Source organism: Nelumbo lutea, chromosome 2 (genome assembly GCF_056320005.1).
Source record: "Nelumbo lutea isolate HS-2025 chromosome 2, American lotus-T2T, whole genome shotgun sequence".
Taxonomy (NCBI): Eukaryota; Viridiplantae; Streptophyta; class Magnoliopsida; order Proteales; family Nelumbonaceae; genus Nelumbo; species Nelumbo lutea.
Window position 1 is genome coordinate 32,668,806 of NC_142685.1, and position 19,014 is coordinate 32,687,819.

Consider the following 19,014-nt stretch of genomic DNA (forward strand, 5'->3'; position numbering starts at 1 on the left):
GCCTAGTAGATATGTTCGAGTGAGAGGAGATGGAGGTATAACCATCATGTGGGGGTAGTTTAGGTATTACAAGAAAATATTAGGGACTGGTTCATTCCATTTTATTGGAGAAGTACTTTTTGAAGAAGTATTGAAAAAAAAAAGCCAACTTCAGATTACTTTTTGATAAGTACTTCTTTTAATAAAAATTACTTCTTACCCACTTTTTTACCAAATACATAAAACAACTTAATGTGTAATACTATCTCTTAAAAGAATTAATTCTTATAAGTGATATTAAACAGGGGCTAAGTCGATCAACTCTAGTAAGGCAATGTTGAATGGTTTGACTCTAAAAATTGAGATTGGTGGTGGTGATTAGGTCGGTTGAAGAGAGAGATGAAGGGAGGAGGAAAGACTAAGAAAGAGAATCTGGATCTCCTCTCCCCTTAACAGGTTTAATGCATATGGTGTTAATGGGTCTCCAGTGGGTATGAGGCCTATTTATAGTGTTTTGGACCTCCATCTTTTAAAAATGTCTTATATTTGTTTTTCCCATTTTGCCCTTAATTAATGCACATGCATTTAATTGCTATTCGCCAGTGTTCTTAAATGTTATTATTCTATAATATTCTAATTCTTGAATCATTTGTAAATAATTAGTAGATAATTGGTCTGACCTAGTGCGATTTGACTTGGATTTATGCATGACTGTTCGAGTTGATATACTTGTATAAATCCATTGTCTCACTTTATCCCCTTGCTTAACAATAGGTAAAGGCCATAGTTAAGTAGAAGTTGGGTCAGGTGTTTTAACTATTCTACTGTGGTATTAGTCCTCATTTTGGGAGTGAAGTTGTAGAACGATGCTTCCAAAATTGAATATTTGTTAAAGAATTTCTGTTACAAGGTAAGCCCCCAAAATTCTAAAACAATTTAACTTTGAAGAATTTTTGAAAGATTATCCCCCAAAAATATTGAAGAGTTTTGTAAAAGATTAGCCTCCAAATATCTTAATAATTTTTGAAAGATTATCCCATAAAAATCTAAAGAATTTTATGAAATATTAGCTCACAAATATTTAAAGAATTTTCTAAAAGATTAGCCCCCAAATTTCTAAAGAGGTTTGTGAAAGATTAACCCCCAAATGTTTGAGGAATTTTTGAAAGATTATCCCCCAATATTCTAAAGAAATTATGAAGGATTAGCCTCCAAATATCTAAAAACTTTTCTGAAAAGTTAGCTCCCAAAATTCTGAAAAGATTTATGAAAGTTTAGCATCCAAATGTCTAAGGATTTTTTTTTTTAAGATTAGCCTCCAAAATTCTAAAGAAATTTGTAAAAGATTAGCCTTAAAATGTTTGGGTAACTTTTTGAAAGATTGGCCTCCAAAATTTTGAAGAAATTTATGAAAAATTACCCCCAGTTTTTTATTTAATAATCTAATAAAAAACTGGAAAACTTCAACTGATTCTAATTATTGCTTCCAAATGAACCAAAAATTAATGATCAGAATCCAACTCTGATTCTCGTCTAAACCAAACAGGCACTGGGAATAGGTAATTTTTATTCTGATTATAGGGGATTTTAATTCCAATTTCAATTCTGGTCTTCACCATGAACCAAACGGACCCTATAGCAGTATGGGATTTAAAGGAAATGGTAGAGAAGGGAAAGTTGGCTAAGGTTTCCCCACCTTTCCCTACCCTTTTCTTCAAACTAAACACAACCTAAGTGTAATAACACTTTCATGTAAATCTAAACCAGTTTGGTCCACAACCTAAGTGTGAATCTGTCTTTGAATTTCTTCACGTCTTTGTGGCTAAAATATCCTATATGTTAATTCGGTTTTATTTTATTATGAGTGTAAAATCATAAAGAGGCAATGGTTTGATCATGCATTATAAATAATAACTAATACTTAACCAAAATAGTAACTAATAACTAATAATGAAAAAAAAATCCATTAATGCTTCTAGTTGCTTTTTGTGACTGGACTACTCTTATTTGGTAATATATGCTTATTGTATAGCAGGGAAAAATCTCAATTGGTTTAGGTTTTTTTGAAAGAAATTATACTATCTTCAATTGTCATTTCATTATTGTTTTGGTTCAAAATGATTAAATTACTTTTTTTCTTTAAAACATATTTATATGATACACCTGACCTAGTAATCATACAACATCGACCTAGGTCTCCAAAATTATTGGCATAGATGTTTACCAGTGGATGGCTAGTGATCGATGTCATTGGAATAGGTTTCCAAGGCAGTTCACCAATAAACATTTATGCTGGTGGTTTTGTAGACCTAGACGGATAGTTTATAACTGTTGGCATATAATTACTTTAAAGAATGAAAATGAATAAGATGGGGCATAATTATTTTTCATGTTGCAAGCAACTTCAATTTTGTGTTATGGGCTGATTTTTCATTCTAAAAGAATGAGGCCCATGGTATGAAGTTCATACCATGGGCTGAGAATCATTAGATTTGGGTTTTCTGTATAACTTAGCATTTTCTTTCACTTTTTGAGATGCCTTGTGGTAAATACACTTGGGTTGATGTAATTTTTTATTGGAATGGAAATGGCTTGAAACCATGTCATTTAAACTAAAACCATAGAATCTAAAGATCATCAATATGTTTTCTTAAGGTAACTAACTCTAAGGGAAAATTCCAGACTAGTACATGTACTTTGGGTCTAATGCCACTTTGGTGTCCGAATTTTAAAACGCGACAGTTTAGTATCCGAACTTTAAAATGCGATAGTTTAGTATTCGAACTTTTAAAACATGCCAATCTAGTACCTACAATTTGATGCACTCGAGTTGGGCTCGGGCTTGGGCCAGGGTCGGGTTGGTCAATGAACCCACTTTAAAATTATACATATATAAATGAAATATATATATATATATATATATATATATATATATATATATATATACAAATGTTATATATACAAATATGTATATATAAATATATGTAAATATGTATATAACATTTACATATATACACATATGTATGTATAAAACTATAAATGTATATAGTTGGGCTGGGCTTGGGCCGGGTTTAGGCTACGTAAGGGCTAGGCTTGTGCCTAGCTTGAAAAATAAAAAGCCTGCCTTTTTGGCCCAAGGACTAAAAGTCCAAGCCCAGCCTGTGTAAAATTCTGAGTTGGGCCAGTTTGGGCTCGAGCTAGGCCCGCCCAAGTTGCACCCCTAGTCTCCTATCTCACTATCAACAATCATGACCAATAGAAGATCCAAGGCTGACTCCAACATCGGTCGTGCTACTATCATGCCAATCACGGAGAGTGAGTGCAACCCAAACCAAATAGGGACCACTTTCATTCATCGCCTCCAACCAACCACCTTAATTAGCACCTGGTGAAGCCACCCTTGGGGAAAACCTTTTGAGAACCAACATTCCAACAATCCAAAATCCTCTTTTGTTCTGAATCAACACTCAACTTACCAATTCAACAATCCGGCTGGACCTTCTAATGTTCTACCTTCAAGCAACCTGCATAGCACTTAATCCAAACTTTAGTTGTAGGACCCCCAAACTATCAACAACCACCCGAGCCTTGGGAAGTTTGATGTTCGTGGAGCATCCATAGAATCTTCTCTCGTTGACAAAGTAGTTGAACAACTTGAAGTCGATCTCTGAGGACATAGATTGAATTAAATGAGGGAGACTGTCACAAGTGAAGCCTTTAACCACGCCATTGCCGCAAGTATGCCAATCGTCTTTATGTGTGTCTTGGGTGGGCTATATGTGTATTTTGTATGTAGGGAACTATCCATGGCAGTATTGTAATTATCAGTATAATTTTTCAACACCTATGATGTTTCCTTGTATCACTCCCCAAAAGCTCAAGCTATTTTTTGAAAGAAGGTAGGTAGTCGAGTGAATTAAAAACATGTAGAAGTTAAGCTCCCCAAAAGCTCAAGCTATTTTTTGAAAGAAGGTAGGTAGTCGAGTGAATTAAAAACATGTAGAAGTTAAGCATGAGGTTACTTAGACACAAACTTATGTACTTGTATGTGCTTACTATTTTTATTGCAATACAAAGTGACTTTGTCTAATTTGTGTGTCATCGTTATTGCTTACTTCATAAACTTTCTCAACTCAACTGAACGCCACATGGGATCCTGACAACTAGTGCCATCGTGTAACGTATTCTTAAACATTCGCTTTCAACAATCACGAGTGGTGGTGATATGCTGCTGCGTCAAAGCATCAGCCTCTTACCAACTAGAACATACCAAAGAAACAACATTGTGATCACGAGGGTGGTTCAAGAACTAGACCTTCAATTTTGAGTTCCTTTGTCCATCAAAGGTAAAATAAATTAATGATTTCATAAATTAAAGAAAAAGGTAAAATAAATTAGAAAATAGTAATTTGGGCATTTAGAAAACTTTAAATATTCAGGTGAGAATTTTTTTCGAAGTTAACGGAACACTGATGGAGGGGTGTCTTTGCTTGTGGCAAACAAAAGTGCAAGGGGGTTCATTGTCACTAGACCTGATCATGGGCCGGGTTGAGCCGGGCTCAGGCCGGACTTTGACTTTTTATTAACAAAAAATTGTTAGGCCCGAGCCTGAGCCTGACCCGACCAACGAGCCTATAACTTGGGCCCGAGCCCGAGCCCGAAGCCTGACCTAATAAAATAAATTCAAAATTTTTCCCTATTCAAATGGACATTTTTTATTTTAATTTAGATGTTTTTCCCCTATTTAAATGAACAACGAGCCTACAAGTGAATCAATGACCTTCTCAAATCAAAAAATTTATTCAAATAGACATCACATAGGGTTTTTACTTAGGTTTAACTATAGGTCGGGCCGAGCTATTTTGGTAAAGCCCGAGCCCAGCTCGAATTTTATGCAGGCCAGGCTTTTTGGCACGGGCCAAAAAGCTTGTTCAAGCCCGTCTGGGGCCGGGCCGGGTCAAGCCGGCCCGTCAGGCCACCCGACCCATGAACAGGTCTAATTGTCACTGATCCCATAATACAAGGGGTCTTTGTAATGTATCTTTTGTTTGGGAGGAGATCCTATATTGCCTTATATATCTTCGGAAAAGTACAGAATCGCCTAATGCAAATTTCTGATTTTCACTGTTGCAAAGCTATAAACAATCAAAATGTCAACAACTCACACTATGCACCAATGTCTGCCCGTGAATTGACATCAATTCTTAGCTGAAACCTACCCCAACAGTACTTTAAGCTTACAAATTCTAACCCTAGGTTCATTCTCCCTATAATCTTTTACCAACCCTTTACATTGCCTCATTGTCAAAATAGAGTTTTATTTAAATAATTATTCTATCAAAATAACACTAATTTCTATCTAATTTGCCTCTCATGATAACAAATAGAGGTGTAAATAGATTGAAATTGAATCAAGTAATATTCAAATTCAAATTGAATTAAAAATTTAAAATTTGAATTTGATTTGATATCAGAAGAATATTAAAAAATAATATTTGAATTTTGAATTCAATTGAATATTTGATTTGATTTAAATTTGACCAATTTATATTTTATTTTAAGTTTATATACAATATAAATAGTTTTAATTATATAAAAATATAAAAATTATTTAAATATTTTATATAAATTATGTTATTTTGATAAACCATAACATTAACTATTAGAATTAACAAAAAAGTTAAACAAGGAAAGGTCTAGAATTAACAAAAAAGTTAACTATTAGAATCACAATCTCCTCTCATCAAAAGCTTTGGCCCGGCTAGCCAGGTCATGGGCCATGATGTTCAAAGTTCTATTTACATAACCAAAATAGAAAGAAGAAAAGTCGCATATTTATCAAATTAAATTGGGTCATATCTAATTTGATCAATTATCATATTCTAATTCTTCGAATTCAATTCGATTATATCGAACTTCTAATAACAACTGAAATAGCTGAATTGAATGACTTATTATTTCTCTTTTAGTGAATAGATCATTAAGGAGGTGATGAATTCCTTCACTGCTTAAGGTGAAAATTGGTTGATCATTACCGGTCAAATGGTTTGTTATTAAGGCTTAGTTTAGAAAGAGTACAAATGCAAATATGTATTGTGTAAATATATATATTTTGCATTTATACTCTTTCCAAACTCTCTTTAGAAGGAATACAAATATTAATATGTATAATATAAATATAAATATGTAAATTATAAATATAAATACAAATATAAATATATACAATATAAATACATACAAAATAATACAAAATATAATGTTTTATACTCCTCCCAAACTGAACCTTAATAATCTTATAAGTCATTCTATTTTTTATTTTATTTTTCTGCCAACCAACGGACAATTTCAGCCGTTCAAATGTTTTTTGTTATTTTTATTTATTTTTTAGCACAGGCGTCCAAAGGGAATTGATACATGCATCTAGCGTATTCCAATTCGCTCTTTAGTCCTTTTAGTTAATAGAGCTTAGAATGAACCTTATCTTTTGTCAATTTTCTTGGACGGAGAGCTTGTGTAGTTGGCGTAAGTTTTATTTAAAAACACTTAAAAGCAGCTTTGTTTTGCCACGTGGAATGAAGTCAATTGGGGCTGAAACTTGTCATGCATTTGAGAAGTTAGATGCCACGTGTAAGATATAGATTTTTAGTTTATCTAAACAGTTTTCCTGCACGGCCCGTCTACCAATTCTCCACCCTAATCCCCTATAAAGTTTATTCTATCAACCCCGAAGCATCTAATGCTTTTAGAGGCCCTTTTGTGCGAGGAATTTGGACCGTTGATTGAAGGGGGCTGAGGCATTAAGGGTCATGATTAAAAGTTCTTAACTAGGGTTAAGGTAGTGAGGATGAAATGAAACCCTAGTGAGAGTGTGAAGGGTTAAAGCTTTGAAAGAATTTTCAGAGGAGAATAGGGAAGAGTGAGAGAGACATATATAAAAAGTGCAGATGCCTCGTTGATGTCCTCCTCTTCTTTTGATTTCCTTGTTCCCGTTCAGCTGGGTGAGAGAAGGTGAGAGAAGAGTGTTCAGGCTAGAGCGAAGAGAGGGAGAGAAAGGAGAGTGGGAGTGAGCGATGTCGGACGACGACCATCACTTTGAGTCCAAGGCCGATGCTGGCGCGTCCAAGACCTACCCTCAGCAAGCTGGAACCATCCGTAAGAACGGATACATCGTGATCAAGGCCAGGCCATGCAAGGTATCGAATATCAATCCTTTATGTATGTATCCCTCTGTTCACGTCTTTGTTTGCTTGTTGTGTTCTTAAATTTTCATCTGGAAAAAAGTTTGATTTTGTATAATGGGTTTCCACAAGATCGCTGTGGTTTGTTTGGTTCTTATTACCGTCTGATTGCCTGCTGGATTTCATTCCTTTTGGAGTTTGGTTTCGTGTTTTTGGTTGATTTCTGTTTAATTAATGGATAGATGCTTCTTTTCATTTTCCCCCTTTTGTTCCTTTTTAATTTTTTAAGTTCCATTTAGATTATGCGTTTCTCCCGGATAGTTATTCTTTTATTTTGTTTTTTCCAGTTTTTGGTGTTTCACCTAATATGATTTCTTCTTTCCCATGCACTTTTCCCCCTATTTTTAGTTGGTTTTCTGTGATTTGTTTTTAAATTTTTTCTGGTTCTGTACAATATCATATGGGAATCCCTCTACTATATCAAGCGGGTCAATAGGGATATCTTTTTTTTTTTTCTGTTTCCTCCTGGTTATTGCTCAGTGATCTTCAGGGGTATGGTAAATTTATGTTACATCCAAGATATCTGCAACAAATTTTCTTTATATAAATATTCTTATAGGAATTAGGTTTCCTTTCTTGGTTCTTTGGAGATTATGTTTGGGTTGGTTAGGTTTTTATGATCTTGAGCCAACTCTAAATAGTTGGTTTTGAGGCTGAGTTGAATTGAGGGTTTTATGATCTTGGTGGCACCTTAAAAGTCTTGTTTCACTTAAGAAATTGAGTTCTTCTATTAGGGAAACTCATAATTGAGTATGATATTATTTTGTAGGAGTTGATTTTGCTTCACAGTAGCACTGGATGTGGCTAATCCAGTTCCCTTGGTTGTTAGAAGTCCTATCGTTTTTGTTTCTCAGATTAACTTTATCTCGTTTTAATACTTCGTCTAAAATCTCCAAGTTTGATGGTTTTAGATTTGATACAGATTAGACAACTCAGAGTAAATGGGAAAAAATGAAGTCATGTTGATAGAATGGTCTTACCTTTATGTATTATCTTTTTCTAGGACTAATGTGTGTTCTTGCACAGTATAGATCAACTCATCCAAGATCTATGACAAAGTCTGAAAGTTTACATTCCATCTTTTGGGATTGAGGGCAATGAGAAATCTCTGTTGAAGGCGTAAATTATAAGATTTCTCTCCTGAATATGACCCTCATTTGGTAGTAAGCAGTGTTGCATGGATTCTCCAAATTGATGAAGTGTCTCTGTTGGATTTTGACACTTAATGAATTCTTGAGACTCTCCAAATTTCTCCTTGCTTAGTTGGCTTAAACGAACAGCTAAAGTACAAAATGAGCTTTATTTTTGTTATTAAGTAGCCAAGACACAGTTCTAAACCATTTTCCCTAGGTGTAAAATGCCAGAATTCAAAAAAGAAAAGCCTATTTTAATATATTATATTTTTCTATTGGATGTCTCTGAGTCCTTTATTTTCTTCTTGTGAGTCAGATTCCTGGAAACATGTCAGATTTTAATTCTTGTGTTCATGTCCTTGCAGCACTGACTGTAACTTGATATACATTAATTTTTGGGTGGTTATCCTTCAGGGGTTTTAGTTATGTCTTTTAGGAAATGATTGATGGTGGATGATTAAAATTTTAAAACTTGTCCCAGTGGGCTGAAAATGTTTTCTAAGGTGAAGTATATAGTTATTTGAATGCAAAGCTGACATGGTTTGACATGTCAATGAAGGATATGTTCTACTCCAGAAAATTGTTCTGGGTCATCTATCATTTAACATGGAGGTTAGGCAGGTTGCTTGGACTTTGTGGAATTGCAAGTTTGCTCGGTTAAGTCTTTTCCTTGACCAATTTTGTGTTGACTCTTCCAAGGGGCATGGTGTTGGTATTGGAATTGTGTTCTATTCTAAAGGATCCATTCTAGAAGAACACTTCTTGATGTTTATATTTAATTTGGCCTCGTTTGGTCTTGTTTCACTGTTGATGTCATGTTCTGTTCTGAAGGGCTACGTTCTAGAAGAGAACTTCTAGTCTTCATATTTATATCAGTTACGATTGTTTTTAACTAAAGAAATTATTGTTCAATGTGAAAAAGGCCATAGGCTTAAATAGAGGAAAAAGGGAAAGAGTACACACCCACCAATGAGGAGGGATGTGCTTTTGAATTAAATTCTTCCATATTGGAATGCAAACTTTATGTATTTCTGTGCATGGCTTGTACCTTTTGACCTTCTTAGTTGGTATCTAGGTGCTTTTGTCTTTGGGTGGGGTTGGGGTTGTGGAGGCTTATTCTTGTATTTATCTTTTAATGAAAAATCATAATTTTTTTTTTTATAAATAGAGCCATTGATTTAGGAACCTCCTATTTTTCCAAATACTAGCACAGAATAGGGTGGAAATGAATCTTTCACGAGCTATTTCGAGTTCAGCTCTTGAAAAGCTCAATTCGGCTTAGTTTAAATCAAGCTTCAAGCCGAGCTCGAGCCCATTGAAGCTCTACTTGAGGCTCATGAGCCTAATCGAGCTTTATGCATACATAAAGCTTAGCTCATAGTTCAGCTTATGCATACATAAAGCTTTATGTATAGTAATACTTTTTATTATATGTATAATGATATTTTATATATATAATATTTTATTTTTTATATATATGATAATAAATAATTTTTGTGTAATTTTTATTTTTTATAGGAAGCTTGGCTCATAGTTTCAGCTTGCCGAGCTTGAATATACGAGTTTTTGAGTTGAGCCGGAGTCTAGCTCAAGTGTCTAGTGCGAATCGAGTTTAAGCTTGAGTCTAACATTGTTTTGGTGAGTCAAGCTTGAATAGCTAGATATTTGGCTTGGCTACATGGGAAATGGGGACATGACTCTCCATTTCCTAATATCCTAGATGCAGTTAGGACTGACCTGTTTAATGAGCTTATATTGTGCTTTCTTATCTATTTTTTGATGCTAATTGTTACAGCAATTTTAAAAGGTATGCTGCATCCCTCACCTAGGCCTAGGTGCTGCCCATTTGAAAATGCATATGCCTTGTGCTTGAGCCCATATGTGCACTTCAGCCTAGTTCTGCGCCTTTTCAAGCATAATGACTGATCTGGGGGCTTTGCTCCTATACCTTTGACCAAGCTTCTTGAGGGAAGTCCAAACCAGAATTTAGGGCATCACATGAACTTGTTTCAAGGGGCTTGGTAGAGAGGTGGAGGGTTGATCTTGTAGAAATAGGAATGCAGGATGTTTAACATCACGTTAGTTATTTGAAGTAGGAATGCAAGATTCTCCAATGAGTGATTGAATATGTTTTATATCATGTTTGATTTTATGTTTACATTTTCAATTTAAATATGTTCTTTTATGCTATGTTTATTTATTTTAACTTGAGCCAATAGGCTTTTTAAAACATTTAGTCTTTTAAAATTTATATTTGTAGTTTTTAATTAATACTATTTTTAATTTTGATTTTGTTTTGTTTAAATTTTGTACCCTGCACTTTGGGCGCAAAAGCCAAGTGCACATTAGTTGAATTTGTTAATGCTTTTCTCTTGACACATTAGTTAAGTTTTCAACCAAAAGAATGTATTTAAAAGATCCCATCAGATATTAGTTGTGTTAATGCCATCCAGTATATCGATGCTGTATCTGGTGTTTAGTCAAGTATGTAATTATGTATTATGCCTGAGGTTGATATGCGGGGCGTGGATGCTATGCTATTGGTATTTTGGTAGGCAAATGGGCTATACTATGGGAGTATCCCTCCCCCAATCCCTGGTGAAGGCTGGATTAGATCCCAAGCCTCAGGTACAAAATTATGCATTTATCCATCGATTTATGGGATTTCAGTTGAAGTTCTCCCTGTTTCCACCAGAACAGTACTTCATAATGTGCTTGATTTTCTGGTATTTTGGCAAATGAAATATATTGGTATTTTTATTGCCAATACTTGTTAAAGTTCGTTAATTATGGGATTTCTTATTATTGATAGTTTTCTATCTCCTTTAGTGGGAATTGGGAAGTTTTCTTGGCAAGGTATAAGAGGATTTATGACGAATTGTCTGCAAGATACATGATCCAAATTAGGTGTTTGGTGGGTGGGTGGGGGGGTGGACTGTGGAGCCATGGAGGTGCTCATTTTTGGGAAATTTCGAAGTGGTGTATGAATGGGCTGGTCATACTTCTATCTTAGCTTTGTAGGTATTATGAAGTTACCTTGAAGAGGATGGGTTTGCCTTCAGAAATGGGTAGATAGCTGACATTTGTTAATTACCGTGAAGATGATGGGTTGCCTTCAGAAATTGGAAGTTAGCGGGCATTTCTTGCTTATATCCTGGCTATTATGCTCTTGCTTATCCTGAAGTGGTCCCATGTATGCTAAGCCAGATTTGAAGCAATCCAGCTAGCATCTGTTGAGAAGTCCCTGCAGGATTACTACATCTCGTGTAAGGATGCTCCCATGTATGCTAAGCCAGATTTGAAGCAATCCAGCTCCTCAGGTTGCTCTGCATCTGTTGAGAAGTCCCTGCAGGATTACTGCATGCTTTTATCTATTATTTCATTGCAATCAATACTTGTATATGTCGATGTATGTGGTGATCGGTCCTTTTGCTTTGAGGGCATCGTATGATGCGTCTACTTGTTCCATCCATTGTAATAAACTTTATTCTAATGTGATGTTTGGTGCATGTCACACACCTTCATGTGGCTTTTGAAGTCTATTTGTCGTGCTAGCAATCACACTCTCATCTCGTAGGTATGCTTGTTACGTGCTGTACATTTTACACCTGTAATGATTCTTACTGTTTTCGTTCCTTGCTATAGTGGGAAATGGAGCTGTAGATGGTTTTAACACTTTTAACCCATTCATGTACAAGGGGTAACATTGAACTTCATGGTCCTCCCCAACACCTGGCCTTTTTCTCATTTTCTTTTTCTGCATGCAGGTTGTTGAGGTCTCTACCTCCAAAACAGGGAAGCATGGTCATGCCAAGTGTCACTTTGTGGGGATTGATATATTTAACGGCAAGAAGCTTGAAGATATTGTGCCTTCGTCCCACAACTGTGATGTAAAACATCGCCCATGTTTTCTTTTCAAGTTTTTCCCTCTTGGCTTTCATTTTTAGGGGCATCATTCTCACTGTCAGTGATGCTATAGAATCTTATTGGTTTAGTCGTTTATTCATATTGTCTTTTGCAGGTTCCCCATGTTAATCGTACTGATTATCAGCTGATTGATATTTCTGAAGATGGTTTTGTAAGTTACTTATTTGCAAGTTCTGCTATTTGGGTTTTAGTTTATATGTTCTTGGTTATCAAACCAACCGTGGTTGATTGGGCTTGTGTAGGTGAGCCTTCTGACTGAAAATGGGAACACTAAGGATGATTTGAGGCTTCCCACTGACGAGAATCTGCTGACCCAGGTTCGTAGCCAGCACCCGTGAACCCAACTCAATGAAATTTCTGATGCATTTTTTATTGACCAAGGCTGGCCTGAAGTTCTTAACTTTCATATTTACTTTACTTTTTGTATACAGATTAAGGATGGGTTTGCTGAAGGAAAGGATCTCGTAGTGACGGTCATGTCTGCAATGGGCGAGGAGCAGATCTGCGCTCTCAAGGACATTGGCCCTAAAAATTAAACTATTAAGCCATATATCTGGCTACATATTATAGCTATACAAAGAACCACTTTTTTTTTTTTTTTAATTTCCTGGTTCAGTACCACTGCGTGGTGTTGACTCAAAACTATTAAAATGATCTGGTAGTATTGTAGTTAGAAAAACTTAGTTTCAGCTTTGTACAAGGGGGGAAATGGTAGGCAACGGCTTTGATGATCCCCTTGTATGGGGGACCGGAACTGCCCAGGGCCTGCTGCGGTAGGATAAGCTATGCTCTATGATGTCATATTCTTTTATGTTTTTCGACTTAAATATAGAGTTCATAACTTCATATTATGTGAAAATCTCAGGTTGCATTTTTCTCCCTGTGCATTACATGCATCAAATATTTTGATTTTTTGAATTTCAGAATTGGCCTCAACCACAAGGGGTTAATTGGATTCTGTTTCAGATGTCATATCCAAGTAGGGCTTTAATTGTTGCTGGTGGTTCAGTGGCTTCAGCCCTCGGGCTCTGGACTGGTGAAAACCTGTTGTGACCTGAATGTTTGTTTATGGTGCACTGCACCAGTTGAGTTAATGGCATTCACAGCCTAAATAAATTGTTGCTCTTGAAAGGTGGGCTTTATGTAATGGCTATCTTCTTGTGGCAGTCTTCTGCCATTCTTTTAATTTTTGCTTTCAATTTACAGTTGTCTGTTCAGGTGTTCTCCCACATTAATGGTTCCCATGTTGCCCTGTTTGCTGCCGTTCAAGGTATTTATTATAGAGTTGTCTTCTCATCGAGTCAGCCTGTCAGGGTCCCCCTTCCTTTCTGCTGGAGAGCTGGGCAAGTTTCTGATTATGTTTCGAGCTTCGACCCTCGGGAGTTGGGACCGTGTGATAACCAAGTCATTTGGGTCAATTCTCATCTCCTATTTCCTAACTGAGCGATTCCCATTTCAGTTTTGTGGATTGATTAAGGGTCCGTTTGGTTTATAGTTGGAATTGGAATCAGAATGGTCTATTCTCGTCTGTTTGGTTCAGAGAGGAATGGGAATGGGAATTGAATGATAGGGAATGTCATTTTAGCAGGAATGGGAATAGGATTCTGATTCTATTTAACCAAATTTGAGACCTCTATTCCCATGAACCAAACGGGGCCTAAATTAGTTTCCTAATAAAATGTTATCCCTGAATTGGAGCAATAACACCTTTGCTAGTTCATCTCAAAACTGGCATTAGAGCCATAATTCAGCTTGGTAGGTTGCTTTCTGTGTTTTGTAGCTGGAAATCTAAATTAGCTCCAAGGATTTTGTCGTTCCTTTTTCCCCTTTGCCATTTATTTTTTGGGTTTGACCACTGAACATTGTTTGCTTTGCGTAATAGTTTGATAATTCCTTTATTTGATAGGAGCATGGTGTTGCATTGGTCAGACTTGTTTGTAGTGTAGACATTGTTGGTGATTTGTACCATGGTTGTTTGTATTAAACGCCGCCGCATCAATTCCATAAGGAATTGAGTTTAAACATTAATTTTCTGTTTGGTTGAGACTGTTTTGAGTTAAAACAGTTATTAAGCATTTCTAGAAACATAAGCCAAGGGTTAATGGGGAAACATCAATTATCCATTTGAAGAAACAATCGAATGACCTGGCTCTTACTTGGCACCCTGCAGTATAAATATATACTTGTGCATCACAGAAGTGTAAAGGCGGATAACTGTTTTAACTCAAACATTTAGGTTAATTTTTTGGGTTTTATGTTTCTTGAAGCATTAGATCTGCATAATTCTTGTGAAATTATTTCTCTATACGTTTGAGCTTGAAATGACAATGATACCAAATACAGCCATAGTTTGTAGGCAGTGCATTTCATCTGTGCTGCGTAAATGGATTGAGTGCAAATTCTGCTTTGGGTTTTACTTCGCTTCCATTGTTTGCACTTTGTGGTGAGATGAAGTAAAATAGAATCTGAAGTACTAGAATTTGCATTCCCATGCATCTTAATAGTACAAATAAAATTGGTTTGCATGGATCTTCCTACCTTTTCCTACATTTTTTTTTTCAAACCAAACACAGCCTTACTTTTGTCGTGTTTATACATAAATTTACTTGTCTCCATCCAGTTTCATGTGATAGATCCCATTCTTGCCAAAAAATGCAACAACCCCATGAACGGTAATATTGGTTTACGACAATCAAGCTGGATCTTGAATTAGGCGGCGTTCGGTTCCATGTTCATCTTATGGGTGGATCGCTTCGGTCCATGCCACAGGATGAACAGGGTGTTTGGCTGGTAGTGGATGGAACCAGTTCATACTATGTCGTGGACTGGTCTTGTTCACATTCCATATTATTGGCCATGGCATTTTCTCGTAGAGGGGGGTGTCTTGCTTCACATGCTCCTTGGAAAACCCTATCTTTAGCTCTCTACTTCACATTTCAGGAAACTAATTGATCACTATTTTGATGTTATGCTTGTTTTACAAGTAGTACAAGAATCAATGGATTATTAGTTTGCATAAATCATTTCGATACTATGTTTATCTTGCAATAATTTGTTTTATCGTTTGTTTAAATATATTATTTTAATATTTTTGTTAATAAACTATTAATTAGTTTTTCTTATTTTTTAATGTTTTTATCAATAAAATAATGTTTTTATATATTAAAAAATATATTTTTTATTTATTATTTATTTTACTATTATTTTATTAAAAGTAATATTTTTTATTAATAATAATTTATTGATGCATTTTTCAATATATTTATCATATAAAATACAAAAATTAGATATTTATGATTAATTATGTAGATCATTCATAAAATGTATCTGAAATATATGGAACCAAAAAATATGGTGTGGACTAGTTCATACCACGCATACAAAACACTAATGTGGATGTAGATTGGTCTAATCCACACAGTTTGTCCACAATTATTACTGTAGTATGATATGAATTGATGGATGCAGTCCACACTACACTCATTAATTTCTCATCCACCTTACAAAATAATGAATGCCCCATTAATTTCTCATCCATCTTACAAAACACTGAATGCCCCCTTAGATGTAATTTAGTCTTCTTGATAGTTGGTTCAGTTTGGAGAGGATTTTGGTGACAGCCAGTCAGCCAGGTTTAAATATGTATATGACAGTATCTTTTGTCATGCATTGGTTTTTGGTCATATTGGAATGAATTAATATATACTTTATATTTAACGCCTCCTAACTTCTACCACCATCTCATTAATTCCTACATTAACTCTTACATCAAACGTAAGGTCACTTTTGGTTCGACGGAATTTTTCCACAACTTTCTAGTTTCTCTGTCTCTCACTTATTTTCCGTCAAAACAAACACAAGCTTCGGGTTTAAATCCAGATAAAGACAATTACTCTTACCACTGCACCATATTTACCTGCAAACTCAAATTTCGATTACGTTTTAATTATTTTCTGATACTTTACAGTATATATATAGTTTACATTTCTATTTTCTTTTTCTTTTTCTTTTTTTTTTATGAGTAGCAGTTCACGTTTTACATAAACTATTAAAATATGGTATATTATGTGTTTTCACATCTTTTAGGCTTTGTTTACAGTGTTAATCTGAACCGGAACAAAATTTTACTTTTTATCTTTTTGCACTCATTAGTACTACAAATTTTGTATCTCAAAATCTGTTAAAAAATTTGCACCAACTTTTACCCACATGAGTTCTCTCTCATATAAAGTGAGTGGATCATATCATTTTGCTGCTGCTGCTTCTTCTTCTTCTCTCTCTCTCTCTTGACTAATGCTTCTTATTTCGTTCCCAAATAAATAATCCTACTTGCCCTTCCATTCATTTTACTTGTTACATACGAAATAGACAAGTCCAGATTTAAAGCAAAAGTAAATCGGAATTTACACTTATCCTATTTGCCCTTCCATTCATTTACAACTGTACAAATGAAATTGAAACTGCAAACAAACCGAGCCTTGTATTGATATGATACTTGGCTTTACAAGCACTCAAATCATTCTCTTAATGAAGCATCTGAATAGGCTATAGCTAAATTGCAATGTGTGTCACTTACAAAATCGTATAAAATTTGAGAGAATATCATTGACAAATAAAATGGTTTATAAAGCAGTCCAGATGCCTTTCACATGTGGGGCTTCAATAATATATTAGCCCCAAAAAGAAATGGATAGAGTATATTTTAAATTTAATAAAAAAAAAAACTGGTTTACGTTAGGCCGACCAAGAATTTAGGGTCCAAGCTAAGAATTGTCGTCTACCATCTTCCCTCTCTTGGTCCTTACTTATTAAGCAAAATTTTCAACAATCTTACGTGGGGTCCATCCCATCAATCGGACGGCTAGATGTTAGACACGCGGGTTTGAGTGGACAACGTGAAGGCGTTCTCCACCATCCGAATCACCTGCCAACAAATATATTCCAACTCCTACCAACATCACCTGATCGGTGCGTCTTTGTGGCCTTGTGGGATGTCAGATAATGTTGGTAAGTTGTTGGAATGTATTTCGTTGACAGTTCTCCACTATTCACAAAGGCAAAGCGTTGGTTACAAATTACAATGCGCAATACCATTTGTTTTAACTACGTGGCCGTCTCATAAAGCGTGCGACCGGAAATTATTCTCTTCGCCTTCTTACTGGTCTTCTCATGGCGACTCCTGCTTGCTCAGAAGATTTTTTTAGGTATCTTTCTGCCACTGAAAAGTTAGAGATTTTTTTGGGGTTTCTTCTCAGGTTGTTGTTCATTTGTTTTCGTGGGTTTTGATTCTTGTGGGTTTCCGTTGCAGATTTGTCAAGAACGGTGCCCCGGATAATGCAAATAGGTTGACTCTTGAATCAGTGAGAGAGTCTCTGATTCGGCAGGAGGATACCGTTGTCTTTAATCTCATTGAGAGAGCCAAATTCCCGCTTAATTCTCCGGTTTACGATGAGCCTTGTGCACAAATTCCTGGCTGTTGCGGATCCCTTCTTGAGTTCATCGTGAAAGAATCAGAATCGCTTCAAGCCAAAGTGAGAGATTTTCTCTTCTTTTCTGTTTCACCTTGATTTTTTATTCAGTGTACCAATCTCTTTGATGACATACCAATATAAAATTTCAGTTGAAATACTGTAATTCCTGTCTTAGCTCTCTGTATTTACACATCTGTTTTGGGTTCTGAGTTAATGGCACTTTTTTCTCTGAGAAGTTGGTAGGGTGTTGAGTTTCTATTTATTTTTAATTTTTTACAGGTAGGTAGATATGAAAGCCCAGAGGAAAATCCTTTCTTCCCAGATGCTTTACCCCCACCAGTGGTTACCCCTTATAACTACCCGCAGGTCAGTTGTTCTTTAAAAGTCAGATCTCCATTTTAACATTCCTGAATCTGAAAATGATTTTTTTTTCTTGATCATAGGTATTACATCCTGCAGCTGCTTCCATTAACATAAATAAGACCATATGGAATATGTATGTGAAGGAACTCCTTCCACTTTTTACTGTTCAAGGTGACGATGGTAACTATGGATCCACTGCTTCCAGCGATATCTCGTGTTTGCAGGTAAGAATGGGGATGTAATCTTAGTAGAACTGAAAATTGAGTTCATGTATGAGAGTACATATGAAAGGGTAAAGTGGTTATCTTCAGGCCCTCTCTAGAAGGATTCATTATGGAAAATTTGTAGCTGAAGTCAAATTCAGGGATGCTCCACAGGACTATGGGCCTGCAATCCGTGCTCAGGTATTACAGTTATGTTTCTAAGCAGAATATCAAATGGTTTAGTCCTTTATTACATGGTAATGATTGTTTTGATACCTACAGGACAGAGATGCTCTGATGAAACTTTTGACATTTGAGAGTGTTGAAGAGGTGGTGAAAAGGAGGGTTGAGAAGAAGGCAATGGTTTTTGGACAAGATGTGAACCTAGGTGACAGGGGGGACAAGGGAAACTACAAGCTTGACCCATCCATTGTTTCTCGCCTTTATGGAGAATGGGTGATGCCTCTGACTAAGGATGTTCAAGTTGAGTATCTCCTCCATCGCCTTGATTGAAGCTTTTGAATCATGTATTGACACAACATAAAAGCCTGATGAGTTGCAATTGGCAAATAATTGTTCCTGATGCATTCCCAAAATGTCATGCTACTTATGATAGGTAAAAGCATGCGTTTATAAATATTAAGAAATAAACTTAAGATTCTATCAGAAGCTCAACTTTAAACAACTATACCAAGTATCT

At 35.7% G+C, this 19,014-nt stretch overlaps 2 protein-coding genes across 2 annotated transcripts; both read left to right on the top strand.

Moving 5' to 3' along the window:
• The first annotated feature begins 6,942 nt into the window (after nt 1-6,942).
• Nucleotides 6,943-13,136, top strand: LOC148869685 (eukaryotic translation initiation factor 5A). The gene is made up of 5 exons (XM_088972285.1): nt 6,943-7,172; nt 12,118-12,240; nt 12,372-12,428; nt 12,520-12,594; nt 12,709-13,136. The coding sequence occupies exons 1-5, from the start codon at nt 7,050-7,052 to the stop codon at nt 12,811-12,813; spliced, it is 483 nt and encodes a 160-aa protein (XP_088828411.1). The 5' UTR covers nt 6,943-7,049; the 3' UTR covers nt 12,814-13,136.
• Nucleotides 13,137-17,244: 4,108 nt separating this feature from the next.
• On the top strand, nt 17,245-19,002 carry CM2 (chorismate mutase 2). The gene is made up of 6 exons (XM_088972284.1): nt 17,245-17,481; nt 17,586-17,808; nt 18,028-18,114; nt 18,192-18,335; nt 18,423-18,515; nt 18,597-19,002. The coding sequence occupies exons 1-6, from the start codon at nt 17,447-17,449 to the stop codon at nt 18,825-18,827; spliced, it is 813 nt and encodes a 270-aa protein (XP_088828410.1). The 5' UTR covers nt 17,245-17,446; the 3' UTR covers nt 18,828-19,002.
• The last annotated feature ends 12 nt before the right edge of the window (nt 19,003-19,014 follow it).

What these genes read in the sequence shown, in the direction of transcription:
- LOC148869685 (XM_088972285.1), top strand. Translation starts at nt 7,050, where the DNA reads ATGTCGGACGACGACCATCACTTTGAGTCCAAGGCCGATGCTGGCGCG. An exon ending in TCAAGGCCAGGCCATGCAAG is followed by an intron (nt 7,173 to 12,117) that starts GTATCGAATATC and finishes TTCTGCATGCAG; the next exon opens with GTTGTTGAGGTCTCTACCTC. An exon ending in CTTCGTCCCACAACTGTGAT is followed by an intron (nt 12,241 to 12,371) that starts GTAAAACATCGC and finishes TGTCTTTTGCAG; the next exon opens with GTTCCCCATGTTAATCGTAC.
- CM2 (XM_088972284.1), top strand. Translation starts at nt 17,447, where the DNA reads ATGGCGACTCCTGCTTGCTCAGAAGATTTTTTTAG. An exon ending in GCGATATCTCGTGTTTGCAG is followed by an intron (nt 18,336 to 18,422) that starts GTAAGAATGGGG and finishes GGTTATCTTCAG; the next exon opens with GCCCTCTCTAGAAGGATTCA. An exon ending in GGCCTGCAATCCGTGCTCAG is followed by an intron (nt 18,516 to 18,596) that starts GTATTACAGTTA and finishes TGATACCTACAG; the next exon opens with GACAGAGATGCTCTGATGAA.